Consider the following 20,429-nt stretch of genomic DNA (forward strand, 5'->3'; position numbering starts at 1 on the left):
CGCAACAGTAAAGTCACAATGTACTGACCACATCCTGGAGCAAGGTGAGAATTGTAACCACTTGAGATCAGCGAAAATTTCAGCTCCTATTTTAGTTCCTCTTCATTCAATCTCTCTACTGTGTGTTTCTTACTTACTGGGAGGGGATGCTGGGCGAGCCCGAACGGTGGAAGTGGATGTTCTGCCACTTGCCGTCGCGACGGTGCCACACACGGGTCTCCTCGGACTGCATGGTGCGCGGCATGCCGCTGACATCCATGTACTGGGTCAGTCGAATATAGGCAATGCACGCTGCATTTTCCCCAATTAGGTGCACATGTGGGTTCAAGAGGATGGTGTGCACTGGCTTGTTCCCTTTGGACAGGGCTGGAAGGGAGACAAAACGGCTGATAACAGGGAGCAAATGTCACTTAGTAACACATACTAAATAAAGAAAATGGATATCATCCTGTCACTTGGGTTTGGATAACTTCAGGAAAAAAGCTGCATGACTTTTCAAACACAAAACACTGACCATACCTCTGTATAAAAGAACAGGGCTTGATTGACACTTGGGCGCCCATGAAAGCCTCAACAGCAAAACATTTTGGTAGTCTCTGGATTTTTTTTTCTCACTTGTAATTATGATGATGTTCAAAATGTCTTTGAAAAGCTCACTCTCAAACTGCAAAAACACGTATTCCTCAATATGAATGAATAAAAATGTTGTCGCGGTCTTCCCTCTTTCTGGTGAGGCCTTCTTCCATGGGTGGTGCTGCTGCAAATGGTCGGCCATGCAAATGTTACTTATTTAAAAAACCTAATGTTACCCTGTACATCCTGAAAAGCAGTTGATTTATTTTATTGCATCGACATCATGGTTCGACTCGGTTAAAAAAACGGGCTCAGTGCGCATCAAGCCATGAAAATACAGCCAGAGAGAGCAAAGTCCAATGCTTGTGGTCCGTTCTTTTATAACGTAAGCTATGTTTCTCTAAAGTTTGCTGTGACTGAATTGCGAGAGACCTGCTATTCGTTAGGTGAAAGCTCGTACAGCATCACAAGTGTGCGTGTTCTAGTGGGCAACTGTTCCGTGTGGATTTCGTCACGGGGCATAGTTGTTGGCTGGTTGTGTAGTTGTGTGAGTGACCTTATTTTCAACAATATTATCCTTGGTAATGTGTGTGCAAAGTGTGTATAGCCTTTTGTATTACCTTGGCTTACATCCATGAAAAGTGTGGGCCTATATTGCGCACTGAGTCTGTATTAAACTGCAGCAAAACAATAGAGCACTACAAAGATATTTCACACACTATACTGACTGATATGACAACATGAGCAGGTAACAGTCTCCATATGTTGATGTAAGGTAGTGGACAAGCATAGGCTCACCAAGTGATTGAGGTTTCTAGGACATATCTGGTTTATCTGAACTATTTTTACCCTGACTGAGGACATTCTGCCATTTATAGCAGCCATTCATTAGTGATTTTTTTCTTTTTTGCTCCAAGGTTAGTCCGTGCACAGCCATGCCCTTGTAGTGCACCAGCAAACATGAACTGTAAACCGATAGGACTCAATATTGATATAGAACAAACAATTTTGCTTCCAATACCCACTTATCTACTATATACACTCTCTTACATACAAGCAACATGCTCAAAACCACTTTCACTGTGTTGGAGAACTTTACTTATTCTCAAAATATTAATATCAATACAATGTTTTGTGTTCTGTATTGTTTAGGCCCTACGACTGAATATGAGGCAACGAAACAGATTCTGTGAAGAAGGTTAGGTATTCTGTCTTTCTCTGTCCATCATGGGTTTTTTTCCAGGTCTGGCTCTACCTCACCTGCCCACTAAGATAAGATAAGATAATCCTTTATTAGTCCCGCAGCGGGGAAATTTGCAGGCTTACAGCAGCATAGAGTAAAGTGCACACAAGACACATAGTAGAGGAAAGACAAGATAAAAATAAAGATAAATTAAAAAAACAAGTATTATAAATAAGCAGTAAGAAACAGTAGAAAAACAACAATAACTGAAATATTATATTTACAGACAGAAAAAACTATTTTAACTATTTTAACTATTATTGCACAGTGTAATGCATTGCACAGGTTTTTATTGTCATGTTTTTATTGTCATGTTTTTATTGTCATGTATCATGTGGTCTGCCGGGAGCACTAGGTAATCTCAGGGAGTTCCCCTTCCCATCAACTGGGAACTGGCAGCTGTTGCTAAATGGCTCATTATGCTGCATTGTGGGGAATAAAAACCACACCTAAAAAACTGTTTGATTTTATTACACGTGCTGGCTTGTGATAGTATGTTATATTTTATTTTGCCATGAATTAATGTAGTGCGTGCATTTTTGGTTTACATAGTTGCAGTGTAACTGTTTAACCAAGGCATCACATTGTGCAACAAATAGTTCTTCTCACTGAGAAGAACTATTTGTCTGTGCTTCAGAACAAACAACAGTTGCATTAGATCATTCAGCACTTCATGCAAATGTAAGCAAGCGAGATTATTAATAATATATCTTGTTTTAAATCTCCAGAGCAGCTGGAAAATAGTAAATACAAATGGATGTGAATGGATAACACACTGTTGCTTATTACCAGCCAAATTATCTTTCTCAGCGTCTAGTTTGGATACGGAGCTGGCTACCTGCACATTTTGGAGCAACCGCAGAACCGCAATTACAGGAAATCTAAAACTGCTCTGGGCAACAGTAGCACAAATTAACACCATGACTTCTTCCCTCTGAACTGGATGCGTTTGTCAGCACTCTGAGCTCAGTTATTAATCTACTTTATAAAATGAGACAGGTTCAGACTACACACAAGTCATGATTAATGTTTTACCGTTCTCAAAGTAAAAGCGATGGAAGTCATGTCCTTCCACCAGGTTGCCCAGGGCCTCGGGCTCAAAGGAAGTTAGACCAGGATCACATATCTTCCTGTTATACAAAAACAAAAAGAATATAGAATTAGCATAGACGATTTAGCAAAAACCATTAGATGTTACAGTGCGAATGCAGAGAGAAAGAAACTTACGCATAGGCGTCAAAGTCTCCATTGTTGATAGACTCAATCAACTGCTCAGTGACTTTGATAATTTCCTGTTTGCGAGCTACAACACAAGATCACAGAACATCATCAACTGCACAAACGGATGTTAAAGTCGATAGTTGTGATTTCTTTTCAGGCAAAGTGCAGATAAGGAAAAATTGGGACATCAAATAAGCTTCTAATGGGTTCTAGTCTGCAGGATTTCAAGGTTATTAGTGATGGAAGGCGCTCAAGAAAAGCATTTCACAAAAAGTTTGTTATTTCATATCTAAGTATCAAAACGACAAGAAAGCCTCCCATGGCTAATAGTGATATCAGGCAGCAAAATGCAAGATGACACGATTCCTTTCACCCGACAAAGCGCAAAATACACAAAGACAGACCAATGCTCAGATGCAAGTGTTTGCTACAATTACCTTTATGGTTATTGGTGCAGGCTGGGGGATATTAAAAAAATCACTTAATTTATACGAAAAAAAGACATGTAAAATAGTAAAGAAATATATAGATCTGTAATCTCCGGAGCTCCACTCCTTTCACAGCCATAAGCTGCAACACTGTGTGTGTACATGAGTGTGTATACAATCAGCATTTTACTGTGTGCGTCAATGTTTGGGTAAGTCAGAACAAAGGGCAAAGAGAGGAGTGAGAAGAGCATCTGTGTCTACACACACAAACACACAGCAGGAAGAGCATCTACTCCCAATGCAAATACAGAGGAATACATCGGATGGAGGGAGCAGAATATTAAAAGGATCAAAAACAGATGTTTTATCTCCATGGAGAAGGGACTGGTGCATTGATAGGACAAATAATCTAAAACCATAAACTGTATCAAACACCCACTCGCCTACAGTAAGCCAAGACAATTATTTGAACATCAGGAACATCAGGATTTGAGACATTTACACAGGGAGATCACTTTCCTCCAGTGATAACAGTGATGGGGAACAAAAACAGGGCTCCCTCCCCCCTCTACTGCAGAGGGACTTACTCTGAACTGAGGAGGTGGGAGTCAGTCTCGAGTCAGACATCTGTGAGGAACGGCTCTTAGAGCTCAAGATACCGCTCACTAAGCTGCCCAGACGAAGGGCTGTCAGCGGTGGCATGGGTGTGTGTGTGTGTGATTGGGTGGCACGTGTTTGTGTGTGTTGGGTGGGGGATGAAACAAAGATAAGGGTATGTGTGTGTGTGTGTGTGTGTGTGTGTGTGTGTGTGTGTGTGTGTGTGTGTGTGTGTGTGTGTGTGTGTGTGTGTGTGTGTGTGTGTATGGGCAAAAGCAGGAGAGGAATTATGAAAAACATCGATATTGTCAACAGAACATAAGAAGGGGAAGAAAAAAGTAGAAAAACAGACATTTAGTAATAAGAAAAACATAAAAAGGTATGCAAAAAAAAAATCAGTGCAGTGTTTTTTTTATCAGACAACAGATGGGAGAAACTCAAGGATGTGAGGGAGGACAGGACAGAAAAAGAATAGGGCAGGCTGCATTTTGTGAGAGGAGTTGACAGCCAAACGAGGGGTTTCAGCTGAATAAATATTGTATTTATTATAAATGTGTCCAGCTACTGTTTGCAAGTTAAGCAGTGATCCTTTAGATGGTCTTCATGGACTTTATCTTGTTTTAATAAAATGAGGTGTAACCTCATCTTCGGTTAGGACTGCGTCGCAAAACTGAACGAGGAAAAAAACCAGGAGGGAACAGTCTGACATGAAACGTTGAGACACAAAAGCACAAGGTTCCTACCTTTTACGTCCTCATCCTCTATGGTGGTGTTGGCACTCTCAATGGACTCCTGACAAAGAAAGACAACTTACAGCGTTTGTATATGTAATAAATGTTTCGCCAAAGATACAGTACAATTTATGTTATGTTAATCATAAATAGCTAACAGGACACAAGGGACGAGAGAGGAGAGACGACATGCAACAAAAGTCCCCGGCTGGGCTTAAACCAGATTACATGGTTATGGTCTTAAACCCCTATAGGCCAACGGGATGCCCCGATGAACATCATTTATTACGAGTTGATTATATAACACTACAATATAAGAGCTTTTTTTTTTTTTTACAGCTGGTGGAAGGAGACACTATTCTTACTAAATGAAATTGGAGAATAAAAAGGCCTGACATACAGGAGCAAACAGCTTCAATATCATTAAATACAACCAACACTGACAATTATTATAAATTGCAATACCTTATTTCCATCTACTGGATTGTGGATCACGGTTGTCTGTGGTTCCTAAAGAGAGCAGACGACAGAGAACTTGTGGGAAGAAATAACTATAGAGGGACAGGAAAGGTATGATGGCACAGAAACTGTTTATGGAAATGTATTTGTGTGTATTTTTAGCATCTATCTATCTATCTATCTATCTATCTATCTATCTATCTATCTATCTATCTATCTATCTATCTATCTATCTATCTATCTATCTATCTATCTATCTATCTTTACATCTATTTATCACAATGCATCTGTCAAAATAAACCCTTCTTTAATTGCCCGTGCCCACTTGTTTTTTTCCCTTTAATACTTCTATCTCCCATCCTGCATGAGATCGTTGCTCAGTTACTTCTCTGGGTCTGCTTTCCATCACCCCACTACAGTGCCCCGCCTCGGCAGTCCGATGTCTGGGCTTTTGTGGAATCGATCCTGATGACCAGATCAGCCCTTCTAATCACTCACCCGGATTACACTAGATTATAACATCTGCAGCCTGCATCTGTCTGTGTGTGTGTGTGTGTGTGTGTGTGTGTGTGTGTGTGTGTGTGTGTGTGTGTGTGTGTGTGTGTGTGTGTGTGTGTTAGGGTACGTGATGACGGAGAGAGAAAGAGAGAGAGAGATGCCATGTGCCTGTGTTCATGCGTAATCGTCTCAACAGCGAATGGGTGGGACAGAAAGCCTTTGACATCATGCAGAGCAACAGTCATGTGGCCTGACGCAGACAGCCAGGCAGCACACACCATGCGCGAGCCAATGAATGACAGCCAAATCACTTGTGTGTAGGGGGGGGTAGTATCATAATGAACCTAAGGAGGCGACATCCTCTCACTCCAGCCATGCACAGGAAAACTAGGCCCGAATAACACATCCGTGCTACTCTACAATCAAGTGCATTGTGTGACATGATGGGAGCACATGCATGGTGTAGGTTTGTAAAGAAGGAGGAGGGAGGAGGGGGTTCTTGCAGAGGAAAAGGGGGCAAGGAGAGAAAAGGGCGGGTGGGTTGAGGTAGAGGTTGCCCTTAACTACGTTTAAAATGATTTTAATTATCGCTAGTCAAATCCAAACGTGTGTGTAAAGGCTTATTGACAATATTAACAATATACAGATCCAGCAATATTAAACTGGCCAAGCTCTGTATGCCCCATGCATGCTATACTAATTCAGATGAATGAGTCAGCACATCAATCTCAATTATGAATAGTTTATTTTTCATCGAATATGTTGGGAGCTGGGACATGCTGCGCGGCGACAAAAGCTTTTACGCATTATGTCATTCAGGGATAGCCTACAGTTGAGCTAGACATCCGCTTTTCACACGTTTCTCTATTCCTACACACCTGGTTAGGAATTTAAATCACACGGAGCAAGGCTGAGATCAAACAGGAAATGATCTGAGCCGAACGTGAAAGGGTGAACCTGTACCTCCTCAGCGGGGGTTTGTGAGGTGAGGAGGGGTTAGGAGTTTTTTTGCGAAGATGAAGGTGTGGGTGTGGGAGAGGTTTCGTGTTTATACCAGCGCGGGGGCAGGGCCAGTGTCTTTGGGACTGGTCACTGTGTTGGCTTTGTTGTTGACCTGCAGGGGGCAGTGTAAAAGGGACATGACACACGTGCACACTTTTCAGACACACACACACACACACACACACACACACACACACACACACACACACACACACACACACACACACACACACACACACACACACACACAAACTCTGGCTACGGTCCACTCCAAAGAGATCATCTCAACTGCTGTGATCTTACTGAGTGCTACATTGTTACCAACCAAGACCTCTTTATGGAATCTGTGTGTTTTATGAAGTGCACTTAGTCAGGAAGGTGGATGTTTTGAGGAAAGCTCCAGTTTTAACAGAAGCAGAAGAGGTCAGTTAATCTAGGCTGTGCTGAAGGGAACAAATATTAAAATAAGTCATAATGAAACTGCTTATGTTTGTGAAATCCAAAGGGTTTTATCAAGACCAAGGAGGATTTTAGCAACAACATGGGAGAGATCAGGAGTTTAAATCTACTATTTCGTAAACCCATCGGGTCCGATAGGTAGTTACAGTTAAGAAAACGTTTGTTCAATGACTGACCAATAGTAAAATGTTAATAGACCCTCCACCAAGTTTAAACTTTCTATCCATATGAATGTAGACATGTACTCGTCTGACCATCTATAGAAGGAGCTGTGAGATCAAGCTAAGAAATAACAACCATTGTCCACTGCTTGGAGTGACTTAATGATGATGTTGTTAAGTGCACAATGCATGATAATCATCCAGAAGGCCCCTCAGACACTGAACGTTCCAGCAAACTAATGCAAGTAACAAAGCATTTTTTCAACACGGTGCAAAGCAACTCACCTTAACGCCGTCTGCCTTCTTGTTGAGCAAACTCTTGGCTGCTGTAGAAGGACAGAAAGAGACAACACTTCAGCGCGGGAGTTCTCAAACAGAGTCCCGAGGCTACGCTAACATGCAAGCAAGCATATCAGTCAACTGTGCTTATCTTCAAACTCCAGGTGCAAAATCCAACAGCAAGACCCATAATGCAATGCAACAGATGCTCAGAGTTCATTTTTGCAAGGTTTTCTCTTACTACAAACTGATTCTCAAACTGATTCTCACGTGAAGGGCTGGGGGGGGGGGGGGGTCTGTTTGAGATATTTCTCCCTCTATCTCAAACAGACCCAAACAAATTGACATGCACTTAACCACAATCACCCACACATACAATCCCACCACTTATAAGATCTTATAAGAGCCAAGCACTTATGCATGACGATGAAGTGCTTGGCTCTTATAAGATTAACAAAGTTTAATACATCAAAAGGAACCAGCATATTTCCGTCATTCCCAAAAAATCTTACCTCAAACGGATACCACAATCCAAACAAAAGAAGGAAAGGAATTTGAAAAAGGAAGAAAATGATGAATAATAAGAGATACAAATGCACTAATGCATTTTATTGTGGAATGAAGAGAGAAGCAGGCTAGTAAGAGTGTGAGAAAATAGAGATAGGGTAAAAAAAAAAGTGCATGCAAAAAGGTATGGAGAAATAAAGAGAGATGGCTCTGTTTGCCTTTGTTTTACAGAAAAACAGACCAAAGGCATTCAAAAAATGTTTTAAAAGGCAACTATTCTATCAAAAAGTTGAAGATTGAATGCACTAATTTACCTTCTTTGTAGTGCCTCTGATCTGTTTTCCTCATGACTAGAAGATACATTTTTCATAGCGAACCTAACCAAACTACCACCAATATTTAAGGCTGAGAAGTATTTCAAGCCTCCTTTTTTATTTTATCATAATTGCTTTTAGTTAATAAGATATGTTTGGGTAACCCAGGTCCTGGACACTAGGCTGAGAGAAGACATACCTGAGAAGTTTCTTGTGACCAGCAAAGTGGTCAAAATGGCTCCCTGCAGTGATGGAAAAAGAGGGAAGTAATGATGACGGAAGAAAGAAAGAAAGAAAGAAAGAAAGAAAGAAAGGAAGGAAGGAAGGAAGGAAGGAAGGAAGAGACAGAAATAGGCAGATTGATTAGAAGGTCACAGCAAGAAAGAGGATCACATCAAAAGGGCAACTTCAAGGTTTTAGGGAACAAAGTCACCATTTCTAAGTAACCCTGTTAAGTCTAGAGTTGTGAAGGAGAGATGGCTGGATGGATTGTTCTGTATAAATAGAACCATGAAGGATTGGCAGACGTCTCACCTTGAGTTTCCTCCTGGCGTTGAATTTCTTCAGGCACTCCACCGTTTCCTGCCTGTGCATCATGGAGGCTACGGTGGACCGTTGCTGCAGGAAGAGGATGAGAGGATTTGAGGATTAAGGGAGAATGGAAACAATGGATGGGAGGAATGTAAGCATGTGCTAGTGTGGGCAATGTGACTATGTGTGTTCTCAAAAGTTGGATCTGATGGCACGATTGATGCTACTGAGGCATTCTGTTACCTATAACATTTTCTAAGTATCAGTGTGTGGCTCTTTATTTTTTGTGTCTTCTGTGTCTGCATATGAGTTTTATTTTTGCATGTCTGTGGTGTGTGTGTGTGTGTGTGTGTGTGTGTGTGTGTGTGTGTGTGTGTGTGTGTGTGTGTGTGTGTGTGTGTGTGTGTGTGTGTGTGTGTGTGTGTGTGTGTGTGTGCCACATACGCAGATCCAGGGATGTTTGAGGGCCTCTGCGGCAGTGATGCGTTTACTGGGGTTGATGGTTAGCATCTTGTTGATCAGATCTTTGGCCTCAGGAGTTACAGTGTCCCACTCTGGGGATGGGAACTGTCAGAAAAACAAAAAGAGTGTCAAAAGCACTCAAGAAAAGGCATACAGATACAAAGCTAATGGGAACATAAGAAAGACTTCTCAGATGATCTTTTTTTAGTAAAGTAAAGGATAGGAAGAACAAAAAAAAGTGAAAAACATAAGTGAACATACAGATAATGAGTGACACAACCATCCTCTGAGGAAAAGAGAGAACCCAAAGTAGAGTTCATATGTGAATACATTTTTTTTATTTAATTATATATTTGCAACAAATACGGTTAATATGTGATTTTCTCTGCAAGGTACACAGAGACGATTTTTAAAATTTCAGTTGTTTGATTGTAGCAGATTCAGATGAGAAAAAAATTTGCTTTTACTTTCTTAAATATTAAATTCACAGTAGAGGAAACGAGCAAGCCATAATGAACAATAGTCATGATATCGAACCATGTGAGAAGCAACGCGATGAAGCATTTTGGATTTGACACCACACATGGCAAAATCGTGGATAAAGATAAGGCCGTTTGCCGACGTTTAAAAATGCCACTTCGTTACAGTAATGTAAGAGAGGATTTATTTTGTGAAGATTTCTTTGGTAGATCACCTTCTTCGGTTTATTGAAATATTTCGCATATTTTAATTCATGCTGAGTACATCAATATATATTGTTTCATTTTTTTTTCATTTAATAAATACAGGGCACTACATAACATGCCATGGTGCACTTTGCCTGTTGTTTTAGTCATGGTTAAAGTGTGAGTGATATGATGATATGTGGTGATTTATTACATTTGTGTCCAACAAATTTAATAAATGTTGAGATGGAGATTAAAAGTGGAACAAGTAACGATGTTACTGTTGCTTTACCTACGTCCCAAAAGTAGTTATAATTCAGTATCTACCAGTTTACAGTGATGTCACCATGACAACAAATCCTAAATTGCCTGTTAGGATTGGCTTCGTTAATTCAAACAAATTTCATCTTTGAAACTTGATTTTATTTTATTTTTAACGGACAACCTTAGTTTGTACTGTATGCGTGCGTGCGCTTACATCATAGGCCCCAGCTTTGATTTGTTGGTAAAGGCGGTGCTGGTCCTCATCCCAGAAGGGAGGGTAGCCCACCAGCAGGATGTATAAAATCACACCTGCAAGGAAGAGACATGGAAAATCCAGCACGTGAACAGAAATGACAAATAAACCATAGTAATGATTGCTGAAAAAAAAATACATCATTCCCTACTATAAAACGCTTGAAACAACATGAGGCTTCAGTGTTGGTGCAGAACACTCTTCATTAGGCTTTAGCTTAAGTATATATTCAAACAGTTGCAGTGACAGACTTTGAATGGTATTTACCACAGGCCCACATGTCAACTGGCTTCCCATATGGGTCTTTCCTCAGAACCTCTGGAGACAAGTAGCCCGGGGTGCCGGCAAAACCTGGAAGAGTGATATGGAGGGAGGGAGAAGATGTGGAAGGGTAGGCAGGAGTGGACTAACTAAAAGAGCGATCGATTGATCGACTGATTGGTTGGTTGCTTGATTGACCAACTGATTCAGGTTGTAAAATGGATGGATGAATACTCACCAAACCATGCCTGCTGGTCCCCCTGCACCTCGATAGCCAGCCCAAAGTCAGCCAACTTGACCGCCGCCCCCTTCAGCTTACTGGCCAATAGAAGGTTCTCAGGCTGGGGGGGGCGGAGTCAAACAGGTTAGAGGTGAGAGGTCACACGCTCTGGGAACAAGCCGCCCACAGACACAGATCTAAAACCAGGTTAGCCAAACCAAATCCTAATCCACACTATTAGGGGTCAACAATGCTAAACTGCTCTTAAATCCGTGTCTGAGGCAACTCCCTTTCTGCCACACAAATGACAGAGAAACACAATACATGTGCACAGGACCAAATCTCTACGTGACAAAGGACATTTTTTGCTGTGGACTTGCTCCCCAGGTCTCATGGATTCTGAGAGAGTTCATTGGTAGCAGACACTGTGTGCTCGTCCACAATGACAACCAATCCGCTGTTAAAATCCTTGAGTGGGAACAAAGTGCACACAGCGGGGAGAAGGATACAGGAGGGGAGGTGTGGTGTGACGGGGGACGTGGGTGTAAAAACCAGTGACTCGGCCACATGTGGGTAACGACAAACGCACGCCACACACTGACACAGTTTAACACAATCACAAATATATGCGAGCACACAAGCACTAACACCCTCAAACACACACACACACACACACACACACACACACACACACACACACACACACACACACACACACACACAGACACAGACACAGGTGCAGAAAGGTCTTTGCTAACCTGAGGCCAGTTAGACAATGTGCTCTAATGAATAATACATTTCTTAACATTTAGAGACTCTAAACACAGACGGCCTGTGAGCAGTCAGTTAAAGGCAGAAATATGATTCAACAGGACACTAACTGACAACTGGACAACATCTAAATAATCATCTCCATAGTGATGAATATATCTTCCCAATTATGAAGCATCCCCTCTGAAAAGGACATCTCCTCTCAAATCTCATAAACCATCACGGTTATTCTAAAAATTTTTCTTTCTCCCGGTACAGTTTCATGTTCACATTTGAACATATTCAAGGGAGCTCTCTTTACAACATCCCCCTTTTTGCCTCCACATAAAATCGCTCCTGGGATGTTATGAGAATACTGACTATCATTGGAATATTCATGACCTCTGAAATCTTTCACATCTCAACATAATTTTTACATAATTATGCAAATGATGATCACTCCTCAGGTTCTGGCTTGTGATTGCTCCAATTCCCCGTCACCATGGCGCTACACTCGGATTGCTACACAATCATACGCACATAGAGATGCTAGCACGCTGCCTGAACATCAGGGGAAGTGTTAGAGGAGGATACTTATTCCTGACATTGGCAGGAGGGGTAATTAAGCTCAGAACATCGACTCAACCAGATCCTGCTGTAACAATGTAGGAGCCAAGCCTCCTCCGCCTCTGCAGTTTGGTTTGTTTGAGTCTGATTCTGCACCCCAGAAATGCAGCCAATTTTTATAAGTTAGGTCAAGGTCATATTCTATTAATTGTTCAAAGCTTTTTATGGATTCTACAAGGAAGAAAGGAATAAGGTGACAAAAAAAATAAAACTTTCTGATTATATGTTTGCTCTACTATCAGAAGATAATCATTGATTTCAGTTTAATCTAGTCAAACAGATTGTGAAAAAAAAGAAGTGTGTGGATGCAAAGGATAAGGCCTTTTTGAACGTTGCCATCTGTCGTACAGAGTCAATACTGCACATGTCTGCGGCCGTGGCTGCGGTCATACAAACCTTCAGATCCCTGTGGACGATCCCATTAACGTGGCAGTGTTGGACGCTCTCGAGGATCTGCTGTATGCAGTGGCTGAGGGCGGGAGAGCGGGGAACAGGCACAGAATTTAGAGAGAACAAGCGGAAGGAGAGGCAGAACAGGAAAGGAAGAAAGGACAGAGGAGAGAAGATGAGGGGAAATTAATCGTGTGGGAAGACAAGAGGAAACAGCGCCCGTTAACAATGTATCACATGCTCCTCTCATTAGGCTTCTTATGTGCGATGCTGCTCTCTTGACGGGTGACATTAAGTCCTATGAAGGTAAGTCATTTTTCACAAGATATAATGTATAAAACCAAACAATACAGTTACCATGACAAGATAACTCTCTCTCACACTCTCCTCTCTCTCTCTCTCTCTCTCTCCAGGGAGGAAGTAATTCAACACAAAGCTGGCAGTGTAGGTTAGGCTCTGTATGATGATTAATACCGCAGGCTATATGTCATTAATCACTTTTATAAATAACTCTTAGAGATGCTTTGGAGACAAGGCAGCTGTATCACACCTCTGAGAAGACCATATGTGAAAAACACAAATATAGCACATACCCACACCAGAAACAGACAGAGATTCATTATGGCTGCTGAGCTCAGCTGCGTGTTTGTGTGTGTGTGTGTGTGTGTGTGTGTGTGTGTGTGTGTGTGTGTGTGTGTGTGTGTGTGTGTGTGTGTGTGTGTGTGTGTGTGTGTGTGTGTGTGTGTGTGTGTGTGTGTGCGTTACCTTGCATCAGCCTCACTGTAGTACTCCCTGGCTACGATGTCTTCAAACAGCTCTCCTCCTGTCACCCTGTGGAGAGTCAGAGATTGTGCACGTCAAAGTGAACGTTTTTCTATCTCTCTGTATCGATGACCGAAACAATACTTTCTTGTGTTTATAGACATCCTTTCGCACACCATTAAGTCATTACATGTGTGTATATCTTATCAAGGTTCTTATGTGCACAGAATTTCCTAAAGAGCTTTTCTACAAACACACCCTTAGGCCCATACACCACACACACACACATGCAGGAAAGTTATATAGGTCAGGAGCATATAACACTAGCTCTTTATAAGAACCATAGCCTAGATGTAGCAGAGATTAATGCAGAACTAAATTAAAACAGGTAGCATCACACCAACTATCTCTTATGCAGAGATTAGATGGTGACCTCTAGCTGTAACTGGTGTGAAGCATTAGCTATCCAAACTAGCTAAGTGACAGAACGTTATCTAGCTGGAGAGTGAAAGAGGTTATGTTGGCTAATATGAAATATAATTCACACATCTCTATGGACCCTTAATCAAAATACTGTTGAATCATGATGTAAGCTACTTCGATTATTATTATTAATCACTATCCCTATTTTCATAATTATAATTCTACTATAATAATTGCTGCTGTTATTATAAGTAGTCTTATTATATGAATAATTTATGTCATATACATTGAATGTGTTGTATCTCTGTTATGCTGTTCATTCTGTACACATGACATCTATTGCATTCTGTCCATCCTGGGAGAAGGATCCCTCCTCTGTCGTTCTCCCAGAGGTTTCTTCCTTTTTTCTCCCTGTTAAAGGGGTTTTTTAGGGGAGTTTTTCCTGTGAATGTGAGGGTTCAGGGACAGAGGATGTCGCATGTGTACAGATTGTAAAGCCCTCTGAGGCAAATTTGTAATTTGTGATTATGGGCTATACAAAATAAACTGAATTGAATTGAATTAAGCCTGGAAGATTTAAAACAACACTTCATCAAAATAACACAATACAGTACTTAAATTACAAAGCGTTATTTCCCACCCACTCCAACTGTATATATTTAATGTATGTAAATATGAACAAAACAAAGTAATACAAATATTTGAAAAGGGTAAGTTTAACAAATCACTTGGCCCCCTAAAACAGTTGAATTTGGTAGGTAAATTACAGATTGTGCTGCCGCAGTGACTTCCTGTCCACAACATAGTTGGTTGCTTTTATTGGCCAGACATGCAGATGTTTCCTAGCAACAGATTAAGATAAAATCTTGTAAAAGTTGCGTCCGAAAATCCATACTACTATGCTATTTAGTACGCTAAAATGGACATTTTTTAAGTAGGCCTTAGGAAGAAACCAATACACTGGACACTGTGCATGCATAAATATCCCACAATGCAATATGGTAGTGACAATAATGTTCATAACAGAGAATGATACACAGTTCTGTAATGTCAATCTAAAAATAATGCTTCAATGTAAGTATACGTATCAGATTATGCTAGGCGTAATATATTATTAAAATTTGTGCAGATTTAATGATTCTCACAAATCATTGTGTGTAATAAACTACTGTTTATTACACACAAAAGTATATTAAACAACAGTTTGATATACATATAGATATATATATAGTTGTATTATGCACAACAGTATGTAGTGCATAATACGGATTTTTGATCAAAGTTTTCATTAGACATCCCTTAAGTCTTATGGTGCAACCAGGTTTAGTAAATCTTGAATTATGTAGTATTTAGGAAGGACTTTACATACAAAACTTAGACGAGTTAGAAGGGAAAGTAAAACAAGTCAAAACACGTGTAATTGCTACGGCAATTACAATTGAGGGAGTGTGTGTCTGTGTGTGTGTGTGAGAGAGAGACAGAGAGTCTGTTACTCACAGATCAAACACCAGATAGTGGAAACCCTCTTCTGATATGCTGTCATGGAGTCGTACTGTCGAGGAGATTTGACAGAAACACAAAAACAAGACAGAAAAGGTAAAAAACAGAAGAAAATGCCAAATGAAATAGAAAGCAGTCAATATCTTAATACAAATACTGCTTTTACTCATTAGTTACACTTTCCTTTGTGCTGCTGTGCCGCAGAGTCAGGTTGTCATCACAAATACAGTAGTAATATACAAAGGAGCCGTGTGAAGCACGAAGGCTAAATCAAGTAGTACAGAGTTGTTTACAGATAACAAAGCCTCAGCTTTACGCGAGGCTATATAAGTTGGCTTTATGAAACCAAACCCCACTAACAAACCTGTGATCATACCATTTAGATCAGGGAAATATTCAGGGTCAATGATTTGTACATCATTGTTTTGACACCTGAACAAGCATCTGCTCAACATGGATAGAAATGATTAGTATATCAAATCCTATTTGTGGGGGAAATAAATATATGATGAAATGGGTGAAGGTTGATAAACTATTTGATTAAAATACAGTGAGAACTCTTTGAATCCATTAAAACATTTAGATATTTAAAAGGAGAAAAAAAACATGTGTACTGTGGTTTTGATCCTTGCAGATGTGCTGTCTTTATCCGAGGTATTAACATACACACTACTTAGTATTGACAATGTAAAAGTTGTAACTAATAGATAGATACCACCATGAAACTTTCCAAGGTGATTACTTAGATTAAGACAAGTATTGTTTGTAATTCATTTTTTCTGATAGTTTGAGGAAATGCAAATGGGGCTTTATCTTATTGAATATGTGCTAAAAGAACATTGGACCAAGCCAGGTTTAAAATTCTAAAAATCATAGAATCAAAGCAATTTGGGATATTTTTGTTGTATCACTCCATAAATCAGGAAAAATAATGTCAAAAGCCATAAAAAGTAAAGATAGGAATGGACACTTTAATTTCCATTAGATAATGCCTCAATTTAGGAGAAATGTACAGACAATAATAGACAGAGTAGTAAATCAGCACCTGGAAAGTTTATTTTGGATGTTTTCTTTCCACTAGAAAACACGTTATGGAAGCAGAATAGCTCTAAATCTAAAAATTGACCAGTGCATGAAAAGCTATGTTTTTGTCTGAAGGGTAACGCCTTAAGATTTTAAAGCTAGGGAGTCAAATGTTGTCCTCAAACTTTATAAGAGCAGAAGTTATCTTGAAAACTGACTGAAATGGCAGCTGTGGTGTAGAACAGATTTAAGAAATCTGAAATAATGACAGCTATGAAAAGAATAAAAAGGAGAGACGGGTTCTATCAGAGGTATAATGAGGAGGAAAGAGTGTAAAGGGTCAGGGGTTTACAGAGAGGGATTTCTGCTGATTCAGCTGGGAGAGCACACAGATACATCATCATTAGATACCTGTACTCACACAAACACACACACACACACACACACACACACACACACACACACACACACACACACACACACACACACACACACACACACACACACACACACACTTGTCTCCCTCATAACTGTGTCTTGAAGATGAATAGCCGTAGTAGGATTCACCAGAGACCTGAACAACATGTGTGTGTTCTCATTTGTATCAGTGTGTGTATACTTGTGCGTGTGTGTGTGTGTGTTTTAAGATGGAAGACTCGCAGCTCACCGATGTTGGTGTGCTTCAGTAAACGACAAATCCTCGCCTCTCTCTCCAGCTTTTGATGATCTGAAAGAGAAAACGCGAGACACAAACACGGAGAGAAACGGAGACAGGTTATTTTCAATGCCCTTCATTATCTCCTGCTATGATTGGCTTTCTGAATCATCGAACATGAAGTTGGCTGCAAGTTAGTTTTGACTCAGTGGAGGACGTTGTCAGCGTCAAGAGTGTGTTTGTGTACTTGACATCCACACTTCTGTATGTACAGTATGTAAGTGTGCATGCGTGTGTGTGTTGGCTTTGTGTCGGCCCTGTCCTTTTCCTTATCAGAGCTGAAATGCTTGACAAAAATAATGTGACCTGATATGTGCTTGGTTATGTGCCACAAACGACAGTGGACAACAAACAGAGGGAGCAGCCACAGTGGGCTCACATTGACCGCCAGTGTCAGGCTTAAGTATACGAATGGAATTTAATTTCACATCTCCTGAGGCCAAACCCCAAATTTAAATGTAAAGAGCATTAGATTCCCCTTGCTCTTAACAGCTCACTTACAGCAGACTCGGATTGGGTGATGTGATAAGATACACTGAGAGACCCGCTTGGTATAGTAACAGAACAATGAGTTGCTCAATGAAAATATTGTCACTGCATTAGTGGACTTTTGCATCCATCACATGATGAAAGAGCCTAATTGTTAAGGTATTTCATTCAGTGGATTGACAGGAGACAAACCATAAAACCTATAAACAAAGTTATTAAGTAACTTTACAACTTTAACTTATAAAGTTGACATGGCCATGGTGTTTAGAGTTGTGTATCTGACCACCTTGTGAATGTAAGTCCAATATTCACTCTCTTCTTGCTCTGTTTTTGGTCTCTACCAACACCTGAAGGAAATTTCTGGCTCTTTAGCTGCTAAATGCTCCACTATGCTCAGCAGTTAGTTGCTGACTATGTTTCTCTGCAGTTTGGTGCTGAACCAGTAGCGTAGAATGTGGGAAAACGACACTATTAGAGTGGCGAGAGAGCACCAAAACAGGAGATACGTAGGCCTGAAAACCAAAACGATGAGCTGAAACTCGCCACAATGTAACGTATGTCTTTTTTCAACCTAAACCCACCACGATGGATGGTAGTATGGATTGTGGGCCTACTTAAGCAGTTGACATATAACTTAAACGCTGTATATTCTCATTTTAATCAATGCTTATTAACAGAAAAACGTTCATTAGCTGAACACAGCCCCGTCTTCGAGGAGAGACAGAAAGGACACCAGGTTTTAGAGTTAATGCTCCTTCGTCCAGGTGACAACAGACTCGCTGCTCACATGGCAGCCCTCAGAGAGAATCTCTCCTCTATCAGACTGATTCTATCTGACTTAGTGAGACAAGAAGTGACTCTCGAATCTATCAATTAGAAGACCCAAAGTCCAGTGAGTCTGATTCGGAACAACTGAGTTAGAGCAGTGTTGCAGCACGGCGCTGAGGCGACCCATTTCAGCGTTGCCTCGGGACACAAAAGAGTGCACGAGAGAGAGATAGAGAGAAAATGAAGGAGAGAAAGAAGAGCAGCAGGTTCAACTTCTTTTTTTCCCAAAATAAAATAGGACGCCTATTTTTCACTCGCATCCCTGTCTCCTTCCTCTGCTCTTCTTGATGCTATGGAAACGGTGGACACAGTGCAGCTCAGAGGCAAGACCAGCAAAGAACACCAGGCAGCTTGTTCCCATTATAGATACAGGTATCTCTTTGTTTCTGTCACTGTGGTGCATCCATAGGAAGCGACAAGGAGAAGCACAGACAAACTTAGGGCAGCAGTATTTTAAGCAAATATGAAACTTGGTGTGCTCTCAAAAAGTAAGGCGTAAAAAATAATGAGCACACTGTACGGTGCCAGCACCGTACAGTGTGTTCACTGCGTCTGAAAGACTGTTCACCCACACCAGAGGGTGGATTTTATCAGTTGCAGTGAAAGAGAGGAAGCCAGAATAAAATCCCAACAGTGAAATGCAAAACAAATGCAGGATGATGGGTGGCTGTACTACAGATAAAGCTAAAAATACAACAGGAAGAAGTTGATTTAAAACCTGCCCTGGTACAGTTAGTTACAAGCACAAAAGAAAAACTGAAAAGTAGATGATCACTCCATATACCATGGACGAAATGCTAGCTGTGGGCCAGTCAGTTTCATGATCTACTAAAACATATCACAAAGCCCAATATCACATATTTGCCTCAAGGGGATTTAATGTTGGTAGAGCTTAAGCTGCAATGCTATAAGAGGTGACAAAGGTTTTTTTTAGGTGAGTTTTTCCTGTGCCGATGTGAAGGTTCCGGGACAGAGGATGTCGCATGTGTACAGATTGAAAAGCCCTCTGAGGCAAATTTGTAATTTGTGATTTTGGGCTATACAAAATAAACTGAATTGAAAGGTGTAAATAAACAGCAGATAAACTAGAAACGTGCACACCAAGGCACAACATGGAGCTCAATGAAGCACACAGTAGTGTAAACCACCTTCAAGGGTGGTGAAGAAGACCGCGTGAAAACGTCTGAAAGGAGGACTGCAACAAACGGACCCCTCCGCTGCTCTTTTGCCTGGTGGCTAGCCCGCCATGTTGGCTGTGAGAACACGCCAATTTCGATTGTGTCTGAAGCAAAGTGCCAGCATACCAGACGAGCGGCATATCAGAGAGGCAGACGGGCATCCTGACAGGCAGAGCAACGACAAACAAGGGCAACGCAGCCATGAATTCATGGTTAGCAGGAACCTAGTTTGTTTTTTGTTTACACATTTAACAGGGACCACATACAATAAACATATATTTCAAAACGTGAAATCTGATGCATCATAAAAGCCTATCAGCAAGGTCACCAATCTCTCCATCTTAGCCTCTCAGTCTCAACGTGTCACTGAATGACACACAATATTTATTAACGCCATTTTTCTTAATATTTATTTTTTATTTCACTTAAAGGTTTAGGTTCTTGGTTGTTCATTAATCAGTTGCTTAAGTCTATCTGTGTCAAATTGCATTGCATTGTTAAAGTACATGTTATTCTTTCTTTTTCCCATATGCATACTATAATTTATGCAATGTTTGTATAGATAATAATATACTTAATATTCCTCACTGGCTTACATGAAAAGCTCCACTTCATA

At 40.7% G+C, this 20,429-nt stretch overlaps 1 protein-coding gene across 1 annotated transcript in view; it reads right to left on the bottom strand.

Moving 5' to 3' along the window:
• The window catches only part of LOC129096402 (calcium/calmodulin-dependent protein kinase type II delta 2 chain), a 38,655-nt gene that overhangs the window by 2,529 nt on the left and 15,697 nt on the right, over window positions 1-20,429 (bottom strand). Inside the window, exons 3-19 of the mRNA XM_054605177.1 lie at window positions 17,271-17,330; window positions 15,578-15,632; window positions 13,661-13,726; window positions 12,902-12,974; window positions 11,147-11,249; window positions 10,915-10,998; window positions 10,609-10,703; window positions 9,448-9,570; window positions 9,007-9,090; window positions 8,672-8,714; window positions 7,658-7,698; window positions 6,805-6,864; window positions 5,259-5,303; window positions 4,806-4,854; window positions 3,044-3,119; window positions 2,852-2,946; window positions 138-366 (exon numbers count right to left, since the gene is read on the bottom strand). Of these exons, the coding sequence (XP_054461152.1) occupies window positions 138-366; window positions 2,852-2,946; window positions 3,044-3,119; window positions 4,806-4,854; window positions 5,259-5,303; window positions 6,805-6,864; window positions 7,658-7,698; window positions 8,672-8,714; window positions 9,007-9,090; window positions 9,448-9,570; window positions 10,609-10,703; window positions 10,915-10,998; window positions 11,147-11,249; window positions 12,902-12,974; window positions 13,661-13,726; window positions 15,578-15,632; window positions 17,271-17,330 (1,381 nt within the window). The remainder of the gene's footprint in view (window positions 1-137; window positions 367-2,851; window positions 2,947-3,043; window positions 3,120-4,805; window positions 4,855-5,258; window positions 5,304-6,804; window positions 6,865-7,657; window positions 7,699-8,671; window positions 8,715-9,006; window positions 9,091-9,447; window positions 9,571-10,608; window positions 10,704-10,914; window positions 10,999-11,146; window positions 11,250-12,901; window positions 12,975-13,660; window positions 13,727-15,577; window positions 15,633-17,270; window positions 17,331-20,429) is intronic.

This window comes from Anoplopoma fimbria, chromosome 9 (genome assembly GCF_027596085.1).
Source record: "Anoplopoma fimbria isolate UVic2021 breed Golden Eagle Sablefish chromosome 9, Afim_UVic_2022, whole genome shotgun sequence".
NCBI classification, from domain to species: Eukaryota; Metazoa; Chordata; class Actinopteri; order Perciformes; family Anoplopomatidae; genus Anoplopoma; species Anoplopoma fimbria.